Source organism: Bos javanicus, chromosome 1 (genome assembly GCF_032452875.1).
Source record: "Bos javanicus breed banteng chromosome 1, ARS-OSU_banteng_1.0, whole genome shotgun sequence".
NCBI lineage: Eukaryota > Metazoa > Chordata > Mammalia > Artiodactyla > Bovidae > Bos > Bos javanicus.
Window position 1 is genome coordinate 67,507,127 of NC_083868.1, and position 13,670 is coordinate 67,520,796.

At 47.8% G+C, this 13,670-nt stretch overlaps 1 protein-coding gene across 2 annotated transcripts in view; it reads right to left on the reverse strand.

Moving 5' to 3' along the window:
- Positions 1-13,670, reverse strand: part of SEMA5B (semaphorin 5B) — a 124,010-nt gene that overhangs the window by 23,264 nt on the left and 87,076 nt on the right. Inside the window, exons 3-4 of one of the 2 annotated variants that reach the window (XM_061407069.1) lie at positions 10,129-10,228; positions 5,982-6,027 (exon numbers count right to left, since the gene is read on the reverse strand). In XM_061407069.1, coding sequence (XP_061263053.1) covers positions 5,982-6,027; positions 10,129-10,228 — 146 coding nt within the window. Of the gene's footprint in view, positions 1-5,981; positions 6,028-10,120; positions 10,229-13,670 lie in introns of those variants that run through there. The other variant, XM_061406987.1, reaches the window with a different exon arrangement.

Genomic DNA, 13,670 nt, shown 5'->3' on the forward strand with positions numbered 1-13,670 from the left:
TCAATGTGAAGACTCATCCTCTGTTTTGGCAAATTTTCTTATGGTATTTCATCCTTAATGTCTTCCTTATCTTTTCCTCTGTTCTCTTTTTAGTAACGCTTATTAATCCAATCCACTGTTCCTTGTGCACTGATCCTCTAGTTTTCCGTTATTTTATTTCTCTCCTGCTTTTCATTTCTTGTTTTTTGTTGTTGTTTAAATTTCTGAGAGATTTTTCTTCAACTTTATCTTCTAATCCTTCGATTCAATTTTTATTTGCCCACTCTTTAAATTTTCATTTTTTGTTTGTTTTATAAACAAAATAATTTTATATCTCAGAAAACTAATTAGTTTTTAAAATTAATTTCAAAAGTGTTTTCTTGTATGTCTTGAATTATCCCTGTTCTTACAGCTTCCTTCATTCTGTTTGCTTGTTTGTTTTTATCTTTCTCCTTGACTTTAGAGGCCTTCCTCAAATGTCTGGTGAGTTTTGGCTGTTTATGTTTAAAAATAAATCACTAACCATTTCCCACTGAAAGGAATCAAGTTGTCTTGGAGAAACAGCTAATTCCAGATCTAGGGCAGGAAATGTACAAGGTGAGCCTAGAATATCACTTCATTCCAATAGAAAGCAATAAAAAACCACCAGGGTCATAGTGTCATAGGAGTCAACTTGAAGAGGCTCCTTACTGGCAAAAGATGGGATAGTCATGAGAGACAACTGCAATAGGTTGAAACATCCACAATGTTTAAAGCCATGAGTCTGTAGTAAAAGCAGTAATAAAATATAAAATTCACTAATCATCATTGACAGATACTACAAAGCCTGTTCATTATTTGAAAACTGGTGAATAAAGACAAAGTATCAAACATTTACCTTGTCTTTCTGTACAACTGTTTCATCAGGTAATCAAACAGTAGATAAGAAGTTTTTCCTTGTAAAAGTAGTCTGGCTAATGCCTTGTAACCTAAAAATTAATAGATCTAGGTAAAAATCATCAATGACTGCTAACATTCAAAAAAAATACAGAGAAAATCAGATACTATGCACCTCCTAAAAAAATACATGCTAACATCTCTGAAGTAATCTTGCCAGAATCTAAATTGAATAAAGTCTTCACATCTGAGAATCAACCTACAGATGGTACAGGGAACAGAGGAACCACCTGGACTACAGTCAGCAAAATCCAGACTGTGGGAAACTCTATAGGACAAATGACCAGGTTTCTTCGATAAATAAACTGCACAAAAATAGAAAAAGGAGAAATATTGTTGTAGTCCCATACCCCAGTGGTGAGATTTCCCCTTTCCTGGAGTCTCCAGATTTGAAGACTCACTAGTTGGGCCTTTAAAGAAAGAGTCTTAGTTTTCCTTTCTTGAAGTGAAGTGAAGTGAAAGTCGCTCAGTCGTGTTCAACTCTTTGCGACCCCAATGACTATACGGTCCATGGAATTCTCCAGGCCAGAATACTGGAGTGGGTAGCCTTTTCCTTCTCCAGGGTTCCTTTCTTGGGGAGGGGTAAAATGGAGGAAGGGATTACTGTGTGGGATGGGACAGGAGATCTGGGTTCCAGTTTCTCAATTTAGATAATTTCAACCATGGCCCCTTTTAGACTTGTATCTCATCCTCACATTCTGCAATACCCAACAGCCCAATTTCTGAGGCCTTCTGGGGAGTCGTCTTACTTCTCTGCTATATCTCCCTTTATAAACTGTTCTGCTCCACTACATCAGTTATGATTTGCTCCATCCACTTTCCACCTCCCCAGAATGCATTTAATCTTTTCTCTGCTGACATCTCTTTTGTTCTCTCTGTTATTGCAGATCTGTATCTTTTAAAATTTCTCATTGTCCTTTTAGTGGAATTTTGTGAAGGAGTGGAAATAAGATGTGTATAATCAATCGACTACACAGAATGCTTTAAACTAGGAATTCCAGGATAGCAATCCCTAGTAAAGAGAAACTGCACGGTTTTCTGCTATGGGAGAAAGCAGTCAAGAGAGCCAGGAACTGGATAATCTCCTTATAGATTCAACAACTCCCCTGAACACCAGAGACAATGGCTGAACATGAAAACGTCTGAGCATTAAGTCCACCACTCAGCAGAGTTTAGATTTCAAACAACTCTGGAGCTGCCAGCCTAGTTTGGACAATGTGCAGATAACTAGAAAAGAGCTCAGAATCAGCCTCGCCATCTGCCCAGGCACAAACAAAGCCCCATATGCGTCCTGATGCTTACGTACGTCACAGTCCTCATTTCTGCACTTGCAGGACATGTGGCAGCCCAAGACCATAAATCCATGGCAATTAGGCCTCCAGCCACGTCATCCCCTGGAACTGCTCTGGCACAGGTGGCTCATGATCTCCTGATTGACAAATCCAAATAAGCTTACCACTCAGCAGCCCCCTGACACTGTTGACTACTAGCCACCTTTTCTTTCCCACAGCCAGCTTATTAAGTTACACTGAAAGATAACAATCACTGGTGAGCTGATTTGATTTCTCCTCCCCCTCTGCAAGCACAGGAGTGCACACACACATACGCACATGCACACACGTCCACGCTGCACGCACACACCCTCCCGTCTCTGCTGCTACCTGCATCTCTTCAACCACGCTGCTTGAACTGGGAAGGAAGCTGAGTTTTTCTATTTTTTTGAGGAACAGTAGGTTACACAAATTGTTTAATAGGGGTTAGGTACTTAGAAGTCCTTTTAATGGACACTAGTTTGCATAAACAGTTTGCATTTAGATTTTTCTTTAAGGGATGTTAATTATTTAAACTATCAATAAAACACTGCATTTAAGTTTGGTTAAATCATATCCTGGGGCCACGTGGGAGGACAGTTGGCTATAAAGGAGAGTTACAACCTTGAGCATACCCCAGGCAGCAAAGACAGTCAAGGAAGCTGGACTGGGGAGCGGGGAGGCCTTGGCCCAGCCTCGTCCTGTCAGGAAAGTGGAGCTTTTTGGCCCTTAGTTGCTGTGAGCCACTTGTGATAGCAGATGCTGAAAACGTATAAAAAGGGACCCAAAGCCCCAGGTAGGGCAGTGGAGGGGTACTCAGTGAAGTCCAGCTTTTACGGTCAAAAGGCAGGGCTTTCTCATCAGAGGACAAACAAGGAGACCAGAGGCTGTGGTCTACCTCCAGCCTGGTCAAGGTGATGCTGGACGGCCCCCTCCAACTTCTCTGTTGTTCCCTCCTCTTTGTGGCCAGGTGGGTCCCCCTATAGTGGAGGGGTGAGGATGTGAACATGAAATGCATTTATTTATCTCCTAGGTCCTATTACAAAGAATCCAATCTGAACTCCTGGATTCAGTCCCCTAAGATACACCCTGGGAAGGTGATAAAACCAGTTCCTGGTGCACTTGTGGCTGGTGTGCAGGACCCTTCAGAAAAGCCCCTGAGGTGCAGTCCCTGCTTCAAGCATGAGTGATGGAGCTGGAAGAAGATACCTCCATGGTGAGACCAGATCCACTCAGAGCTGAATGAACCAAACATCAGGCCTCAGCATCAAGCTAGACAGTCCTAACATCTGGTAAGGTAGTGTACCCAGCACCTGTGGGTCAGCTGTCAAGGACACCTGGGGAACCCAAACCAGTTGGGCAACATCTATGCTGCCTAAGACAAGGGCCCTAAGACAAGGACCTTCTTAACATCCTAGAGCAGTGCTTCCTAAATCTGGCTGCACATAGGAATCATCTGGGAGCCTTTAAAAATCCCAGTGCCCAGCCACACCCTAGAACAGAATCTCTGAGGATAGGATCCAGGCATCAGTGCTTTTTTAAAGCTCCCCCAGTGATTCTAGTGGGCACCCAAGAGAAAACCAGTGTCTAGAGCCAGGCTAGCTCCAGTCAACTCCTGGTTTATGCTACTCAGCTCTGCAACCAGAAGGCAAATGGCACCACTGTGGTCCAAGCCTCCGCTAAACCCTCCAGGGTTGTCTCCTTTCCACCTCTAGGTGTCACCTTCACACAGAAGACAATGTGCCCAGTCCTCTTTGGAGCTGTGTGATGCTGTGACTCTGTAGGCGTCTGCCACCTGAAGATCAATTCCTGTCTTCTCTCCATCCCCACTCTGCGGCCTTAATTGAGTTCTCCCCATCAATCACCTTACTGCAGTTTCTCCTAACTAGCTCCTCCACTAATCCATTCTCTGCACGGGACCAGGTGATTGGAACACTAAACATAATCATATCACTTTTCTGCTTAAATCTTTATACCTTCAAAATAAAATATGGATCCCTCTGAAGACCCTCTGTGGTGCAGCCTCTCTCATCCTGGGCCTCATCTTCCATCGTTATCCCATGCCCACCCTGTGATCCTCCCATATTGCCCCACTCTGTGCTTCATGCTACTTCACATCTCTGTGTCTCCTTGTGCCTCGGCCACCACTGCAGCCAGCATGCCCCCCTTCCTACATGCCTCCCACAGCACTGTCATTATTTCTGTGCATCTGTTTCCCTTTCCTCACTTGGCTCCCAGAAGACCTTCATTTGCAGACCATGGGAGCTTAATAAAAAGCCAACTGCCTGGGCTCAGGGAAGGACCCCTGGATCTACTTCCTCCCACCCACTTTGGACCATCTCTGCACTGGCTTCCCCTAGACCCTGGCCTGTGGGGCTTGGCATCTTGGCTTCAGTTTTCATGAAAGCCACTTGGAACCTAGGCTCTGGATGGGCTCCTTTGACCAACCAAGCAGGCAGGCCATGGGATGTTGCCTCTGGGAATTTACTCTACCTTGCTCCAGCCCAGGCCCCAGGAACATATCCCATCCAGTAAAGGAAATCATTTATAATTTATGTGCTTGCTCCTTGAGGCAAGGACTGAGGGTGATTCACCTTTGGATCTCAAATACTAGGACTGGACCCAGTTTTTAGTAGCTTTTCAGTAAATGTTTACTCATGTTTATTATAAATAGATACATGGCATTTCTTTTCCATTTTCTCTAGTTCTTCCTGGACTTTCCCTTCTGAAGTTCACATGTTTTTTTCTTTTTGCTCCTTTATGCCTCCTCTGTGGCTACCAGCTGCAGTGGCCCTGGAGGTCTAGAACAGTTTCTAGAAGAAACTAGACCAGAATATCACACTAGCTCACCAAGGAGTTCTCCCCTTCTCCAACTTCCCTTTGTAGTGAAACCCTACACTAAATAGCCCCATATACTAACAACCATTCTCTAATTAGATTTTGTGTATCTCATCATGCTTTTTTCTGGCTGTACCGTGAGCCCTAGAGGCCGGAGATCAGTGTGTCTATAGCCCCTCTGCCTCCAGCTCACTTGTGATACACAGTAAGCACTCAGTGAACGCCCCATCACTGGAGACCAGCAAGCCTCCCCTGGACACAGGAACTGAGCCTCTCAGATGCAGAGACGGCCTTCCTTTCTCTAGAATGTTCAGCCTCTGCAGAGACGATTTGGCATCTGTTTCTCAATCTGGGATAAATGTTCTGGATCAAGGAGTCCCATTAAAATGCCTCCCAAAGCACTTAAGGAATTATGCTTGGGGAGTCCTTCTTGGCAGCAGATAATAAATCAATCACAGCTCAGTGAAAATGCTAAGCTAGAATGGGATCACTCAGGCCAAGCTAAGAAAGCAACCAGGGACACCCTTTCCCTCAAGGCCCAAATGCAGAGACCTTCCTGTGGATTTAGGCTCTGCACTTAGAATGACCAGCCGTTCCAGTTTGCCCAGTACTGAACTGCTTCTAGTGGAAGTCCTGCAGCCTGGAGTCCCTCAGTCCAGGCAAACAGGAGCCCCCGGCTCCTGTTCTCACAATGCAGGAGCCCTGTGTGTGCCCCTGTGTTTACATGGCCGCGACCCCCACTCCCAAATACCTTCCCAGCTGTCATCCCGACAGCTAGGGTGAGTCCACAGCTGCTGACAGGAGCACAGCGTTCCTGTTTTCAACCCTAGGGGCTGAATTCTGAATCTCGCTCCTTGTGCTGCCCTGGCCCCAGCCCCTAAACACCAGGGAAATTACAGGGAAGGGAAGCAAATGTACCTGAAGGAGGGAGACATTGGCAAGGCTGAGTCTGAAGAGGTAGTTCCTGTGAAAACAGAAACAGAGGTCGTAAGTCAGGCTGGCTCTACAGGCAGGTCCCCAGGAAGCGACTTTTTGGCTCCTGCCTCCGGGTGCCAGGACTGGGTGCCAGGACAGAGTGCCAGGACTGGGTGTCGGGACTGGGTGCCAACTGCAGAGGGCTGATGGTGGGCCAACCCCAGGGAGAGCTTTACCTTCATTAGCTCATTTAATCTGCACAGCCATCCAGGGAGCAGAGAGAAAATGCCATGTTACAGGTGAGGAAACATCTGGGGTAAATGGACCAAGTCAAAGAGACAGTATGTGGAAGAGGTGGGATAGAAACCCAGACTCATGTGCCCCTGTAGGCCCACAGGCACGGTGGGTGGACCTGGAGGGTGGCAGGACCCCCAGGTCAGAGAACCGCATGGAAGTGAATACGGGCTCACAGAGTAGACCCTGCTGCAGAGACAGGGAGAATTCCACTTGCTGGGGGCCTCCTGAGGGCCTCAGTGTCCGCATCTGTAAAGTGGAGACACTGACGCCTGTCTTCCTTATTTCATAAGACCCATGGAAAGAGGAATGGCGTGATGCATGTTAAAAGGCTTTATTAATGTCAAACAGATGTAAAGTTTTGGTTTTCCCTAAGAATTTTCTTTCCTTCTTATATCTTCTTTTGGCTGTTCCTCTTTTGGTTCCTGAAGTTTTTGGAATAACTGCTTTAGAAAGTTTTGGCCTACCTAAGCTGTGCTGAGAAATGAGAGGAAAGGTTGTGGAGTGGGCCAGAAACAGAGGGAGGGGCCCCTGCTGAATGGATCCAGGGGCCTGAAGGAGACACCTTTGGCTCCAAGCCCAGGACCCACTCGGCTGCTTTGCTGTCCTGGTGGGCCTGGCCAGGGGACCTTGGCTTCAGGCCTCCGACATCCCTCCCCAGGCCCCCTGCCTGCACCCACCCGCCCAGGCTGGGGACAGATGGGCTCCAGCTTACGGCTCTGCCCCAGCCGTCTGCTCAGGTAACACAGGCATCTGCTCACAGCTTTAAAAAATTAAGGGAAACACTGCATCACTTTATTCATTTTTATCCCATCAAAAATCATTCATCACAACTTGAAGTTTGCTCTTCTGGGAGATGAGAACAGAGAAATCTCTATAGCCTGACCACCCTAAACCCTTTATGGAACAAGGTGGGGTATAAATGAATAAAAAATTTCCCTACCCTGAATTCCAGAGGCCCAGGGTGTCCCACAGAGAAGTGGGAAACTGTCAGGCAGAAGAGAAGGAGGAAGGAAGGATGATCCTAGAAAAAGGGTTCTCTGCAGGCATAACCAGGCCAAGGTAAGTGGGGAGGAGCGGACCAGGGAGGACAGTGTGAGCACAGGCAGGAGACGTAACCCTCCCAGCTTTCTGGTCCATGCAGTGGGGATCATCACAGGACCTACTGCCTGGGGTTAGTTATTGTGAAGATTAAATGATTTATTACATGTTTCACATATCTTACAGGCTTCCCTGGTGGCTCAGATGGTAAAGAATCTGCCTGCAGTTCAGGAGACCTGGGTTCGATCCCTGGGTCGGGAAGATCCCCTGGAGAAGGGCATGGCAACCCACTCCAGGATTCATGCCTGGAGAATCCCATAGACAGAAAAGCCTGGTGGGCTACAGTCCATGGGGTTGCAAAGAGTCAGACAGGACCGAATGACTAACACTTTCACTTAGATATTTTACCACATGAATGAATGGCCATTTTCAAAATGCTTCCACAAGGTTCAGAGCAAAGGCATCAGGATTTATTTGTTTATTTGTTTATTTAAGGTCTAGTTGATTTACAATATAGTAGTTTCAGGGGTACGACTTAGTGATTCAGTATTTTTATGGATTATACACCATTTAAAATATTGGCTTTATTTCCCTGAACTGTACAATATATCCTTGTAGCCTATTTATTCTATACATGGTAGTTTCTCTTAATCCCCTACTCCTATCTCGCCACCACCACCCCTGCCTTTTTCCCTCTCCTCACTGGTAGCCACTAGTTTGTTCTCTATGAGTCTGTTTCTGTTTTTCTATATTCATTCATTTTATTTTTTATATTGCAAATATAAATGATAACATTCAGTGTTTGTCCTTCTCTGTTTCACTTATTTCAAAGGCATCAGGATTCTAAAAGCTACATGTAAAACTGGTGCACCCTGAATCAGGTGGGAAAATGGCATTAATGCCAGCTTCCTGACTGCAGTGCTGTACTGTGGGCAGGCAAACTGTTACCACTGGGGAAAACTGGGTGAAGGGTATAAGGATGGGATCTCTCTGTATTACTTCTTAGAACTGCAAGTAAATCTACCGTTGCGTGCACCCTAAGTTGCTTTAGTCGTGTCCAGTTCTTTGATACCCCATGAACTGTAGCCCTCCAGGTTCTGCTGTTCCTGGGATTCTCCAGGCAAGCATACTGGAGTGGGTTGACATTCCCTCCTCCAGGGAATCTTCTTGACTCAGGGATCAAACCTGCGTCTACTGAGGCTCCTGCATTGCAGGTGGATTCTTTACTGCTGAGCCACGTGGGAAGCCCAAATCTACCATTATCCTCAAATAAGAAGCAAAACACTGACTCTGTTTGCTAGGAAAATAAGGTCCACACTCTTAGATACTTGTACATGTAGAGACTACCTCAGAGAGGACACATAAACTCACACACGGCATGCCTCCAGTCAGGGGTCCTACCTAGTATACTGGCAGGGGGCGGCTCTGCTTTTCCCTTTTGTACCTTCTGAATGTTATATCGTAACACATATCTGATACAAAATAATAATTTCAAAATAAAACAATAAAATGCATTCAACCCTAGCTTCTTTTTTTTTTTAATTAGTTTATTTCTAATTGAAGGAAAATTGCTTTACAAACCCTAGCTTCTTAATAGCCCTGTCATGTTGGCAGCCCAGAGACTGTAACCCAGACTTTACAGATGAGGAAACTGAGGCTCACAGGTCAAGGTCACCCAGGACAAGAACACAGCTCATCTGGGCCAGAGCTCTGTCCTCCTTTACACATGGCAAATGAAGGGGTGGGGCCGCTCAGGAGAGCCCCGAAGTCAAGGCTGGTCAGCTACAGAGTGCAGCCTGGAGGTGCCCAACCCCTTGGCCATCCTCCCCTGCCCCAGACCTGCTCAATCAGAACTCCCAGGGCAGAGGGCTTCTGAGAAACACCAGTGCAGCTGGAGATGGTAACGTAGTTTGGCAGAAAACCTCAAACCCTGAGGTTCTAGGGGGCCTGGATTTTAACTCCAGACTCTGTTGTTATCTTGCTATGTGATCTCAGGAAGGTCACCTTCCCCTCTCGGGCCTCTGCTTCCTCTTCTTTAAACTGAGGGCAACTGGATTAGGCCAGTGATTCTCAAACCTCAGTGTGCACCAGGCTCAGCAGGAGGGCGTGCTAACACACAGGCTGCTGGGCCCCACCTTCAGAGTTTCCGGTTCATCAGGTAGGGTCTGAGAATTTGCACTCTAACAAGTTCCCCAGTGGTGCTACTGCTGGTCCTATTGGAACAGACCATCTCTAAGCTCCCTTCCCAACCAGAGCTGGTGGTCTATGATTTTGTGAGATTTCTCTCCTCCTAATTTACTCTGCAAAGTTTCCATAAGTCCTTCAAGAATATATTATCCCTAAATACTGGACCTGGGTCTTGGGGGTAACTGATATGGCAAGCGGGAGGTCCTTCATAAAAGCACACGGCCCATGGCCCATGGCCCATGGCCCAGGTGCAGGCAGCCAGCCGGCCAGCAGGGGGCACCTTCTCTGCGTGGAGCTCCCAGGGAGGACACCAGCTTGGTAGGTTCTGGCATGATGGCTGGGATGCAGGCTAGGAGGTTGACAGCATGCATTCCTGCCCTTAATAACTGCCACACCCTGGGGAATGTGGCTTGCTGAGATGTGGCGATTACCCCCTTGCCACTCCCCTCCAATGCTTCCTTTGCTGGGGGACAGGCATTCAGGCACAGAGAGAGTGTCTGGTAGAGAGGAACAGGGACCCAGGACGAGGGGTTGCCCACAGAAGGTCATCCCAAATAATATTCCCTCTGCTCAATGTGCTTAGAATCCATCCCCCAGTCCTGGCCCCAACTCTCCTGTACCTCATTACCTGGCTCCCACGATGAGCTGGTTTCTGGAAGGATCCAGAGCGAGCTGGGAGAAATCTTGGGCTCCAGGGTAAGTGAAGTTAGAGACCCATGGCTTCAGATCTGGGGGAGGGAGAGGCAGTTGTTCAGTTACTGTTGGACTAGGGGCTCCCAACTGTGCCAGCATTGGACCCAAGAACGGAAGGGCTGCAGTGAAGTAGGGGGCACCTCGGAGATCTGGGCTCCACCTGCCCACCTCTGGGAGCAGACAGCTAGGGGACAGGGAGTGGGGGTGTTGTCACTGCTCCTGCTTTGCTCCCTCGCTCAAAGAAGGGCTCCACCCATCCCCTAGCTGCACAAAGGAAACCTGTAACCATCCTTGACTCCTCAAGACCCTCACCAGCCGCACCAAACACACTGGCAAGTCCTATCCTCTGAAATCCAGCCATCTTGCCCCTGCACCCTATCCCCCCGGCAAGCTACCGTCATCTCTTGTCAACAACATCCTAAGCGGCACAGCTTCTACTCCTGCCCCTCCAGCCCATTTCCCACAAGGCAACCAAGCCATCTTTCTAATACGCAACTCTAGTTGTGTCACTTCCCGGCTTAGAACCCTTTAATAGTGCCCAGTTTCCTCCAGGCAGTCACAACTCCTGTGAAGGCCTTTGGTTTCCAGCCCCACTGTCCTCCCAAGTAGAAGGAATGCCCAGCGCATTAGTTATCTAGTGATGCACTGAAAGAATGACGCTTCAGCTTATACATTCCTTCTCAAACCCTCTACCCCAGCCACACTCAACCAGTGCACATCTCCAGATCTATCCCACCAGAGCTTGAGAACCTTTGCAATTCTATTCTCCCTCAGTGCAACAGCTCCTATGTGTCCCCATCCTCACCCCACCTCCTCCAAGAAGCTTTCTCTGACTCCCCCACACAAGGTCATAGGCTCCCATAGACCTCTACTTGACTGCCATCAAAGCCCCTATCTCACTGGTGTCTAATCTGGTAGTTTGCCCTGGGTGACAAGGAAGATCTTGCTTCTGGGATCTCTAGCCTCTGCCTAGCACCCAGAAGTAATTGATTAAATGTATGAATAATTGTCAACTGTCTCTTATACAAGAAGACTCGGGTTTTCAAACAAGACTCCACAGAGGTGGAAGAAAGGGAGGATGTGTGGAGAGTGCCCATCTCTGTCTCCAAGGAGGATCATCCCAGCCAAGGCCAAAGTCTCTCATGAGGACTGGGTGGGCAGAGGAGACCTTGCAGCCCTCTGGATGGATGGGGCAGTGGTCATGGGAGGGTACATCTGGGAACAGTGCTGATATAACTTTCCCTCAAAATGGAAGCTCACTTCCCCCATCCGGGCTCACAGCCCCTTCACAGCTTTCTTTCAGCCTCTTCCTCATGGATGCGAGGGAACTGACTGGTGAAGAGAGAGTGCTGTGCTATGAGCAGAGGAACTTTCATACTGGTAGGGTAAAGATGATGGGGAAATGTGAGGAGGCCCTGAGCTTTCTTCCTCTCAGTGCATTAGTAACTGGCTCCCAGAAGGCCCAGGGGAGAGGGCAGGGTGTGTGTGTGTGTGTGTGTGTGTGTGTGTGTGTGTGCGTGTGTGTGTGCAATCCAAGGGAAATAAATCATTGCTCATTATCCCTCCAACTACAGAGTAAAAGCAGCCCTTCATTTCTGCATGACAGGCAAACACTTAATCGCTCCCCGGAGAACTGAAGGTTTTGCAAGTTGGATGTTTTTCAGAAAACTGAGATATGCACCATTAAAAAAAAAAAAAAAAGGAGAAGAAAGAAATTCTGCAGCAAAATGAAGCAGACCCTTTGTGTCTGCCTCTGCCCTCAGCATGTGGCTATAAACTGGCACAAGCCATCATGAAGTTGCAATGGCATTTGGGCGATCTTAGTATGGGGAGTGGATCTGGAGACAACTAGGGTTTTTAGTTGATCTCAGGGCCACTCTCAAAAATCCGGATAGGATATCATAGTACCTTAGAGACTAAGCCAAAGGTCCTCCTCCTCCAGGAAGCCTTCCTGGATTATAACCTCTCCACCCTGATCTTATTTTGTTCTATGTTCTCTCTACGCTTCCAGTTCCCTTCACATTGTATGTTTTTGTCACTCTGAATGTGCTCATCTGTTTTATGGGTGGTGTGTGTGTGTGTGAAGGGTTTGCCTGTCCCCAGCATACTGGGTGCTCTCCAATAAGAGCAACAAGTCACACTTTAATCCCCTTCTTCCCTTCTGACAGGGATGTTTCAGATGCTGAACAGAGGAAGAGGTGGCCTGACTGGTCTGCAGCAAACCAGGAGAAACTCCATCTGGAGATGGCTCAGCTCAGCCTTCATTACAGCCCTTTCTTGAGGTGAGGGGAGAGGAAGAGGAACCGGGGCAGGAGCCAGGATGACAGTGGGAGGTGGGGTGGAGGAGGGGTGGTCCCTTTCCGTTTCTGACCCTCTTCCTTACCCCAAAGTGACTGACAAGGGCAAGAGGGAAGGGGCGAGGGAGGAGATGCAACGGGCTCAGCGTGGTGATCCTGGGGGAGCCGTCTTGGGAAGGGAGCCAGCTTCCTCTTATTAAACAGGCAAAGAGGACCAGAGGGAAAGCTGTCATTAAAACCCCAAGCACGTTCTGAGCACCGTGTGCAGTGAAGGCTTTGGATGGCAACTTTAAGAGAAAAATGACATTCTCCATGATGCGCCTGTGATTTTAATTATAGTCAAATCAATTACCCACTTTGTGGATTAACCACTGTTAGTGTTAACCCCATAGTGGCTTCTCCCTGCCACCTAGAAAGGCCAAGCTGCGGTGAAAGGAATAACATGCAGGCCAGAGAGCAACACAGGTGGAGCCCCTGAAAAGAAACCAATAGGAGAAAATTCATCCTTACGAAACAGAAACACGGCTGTCAGATTCTGTAAGTGGCAGCTCCTCTGGGGGTATTTAGGGGTTATTCACAGATCAGCCAGGTGTCAGGGCAGAGGGAAACTCAGAGCTACAGGGTTAGAAGCTTACTGATCAGTCAGAAGTAAAGAGTAACATCAGAGGGGGTCCCAGAAACTGGGGCTTGGTGCTGGGCTGGATTTGGCAACTGGAATACGGCATCACCCAGCACAGAGTCACCTAATATGAATGCAGTCCCTAGTGTGTGCCCTGCAGAACTAAAGGATGGGGCGGCGGTGGACAAGAGGACCAGCCCTGGCCCAGGACGAACTGCGCTGGGGGGCCAGAGGGAGTGACATTTAAGGAACAAGAAACAGGAGTACTCAAAGGAAACACCTCTGAGGCCCCACAAAGTCCAGCACTGTGCCTGGAGTCAGGTATTGGGTCTAGGGTTGGAGAAAAATTTGGTGAATAGACAGGAAAACTCAAAGTTGTCAGAAAAAGGGAAGGGTTGAATTTCAGGGAGACCAGAAGGCCTGAGGAGGGAAAACAAAGATGACTCCACTCTCTGGGGCTGTCAGTCTAGGATGATGGACCACCTCCCCTCTCCTGGGACTCAGGGAATTCCTGTCACTTCACGTCAACTGTCTGTGTCAACTCTAACCTCATTCATTCCT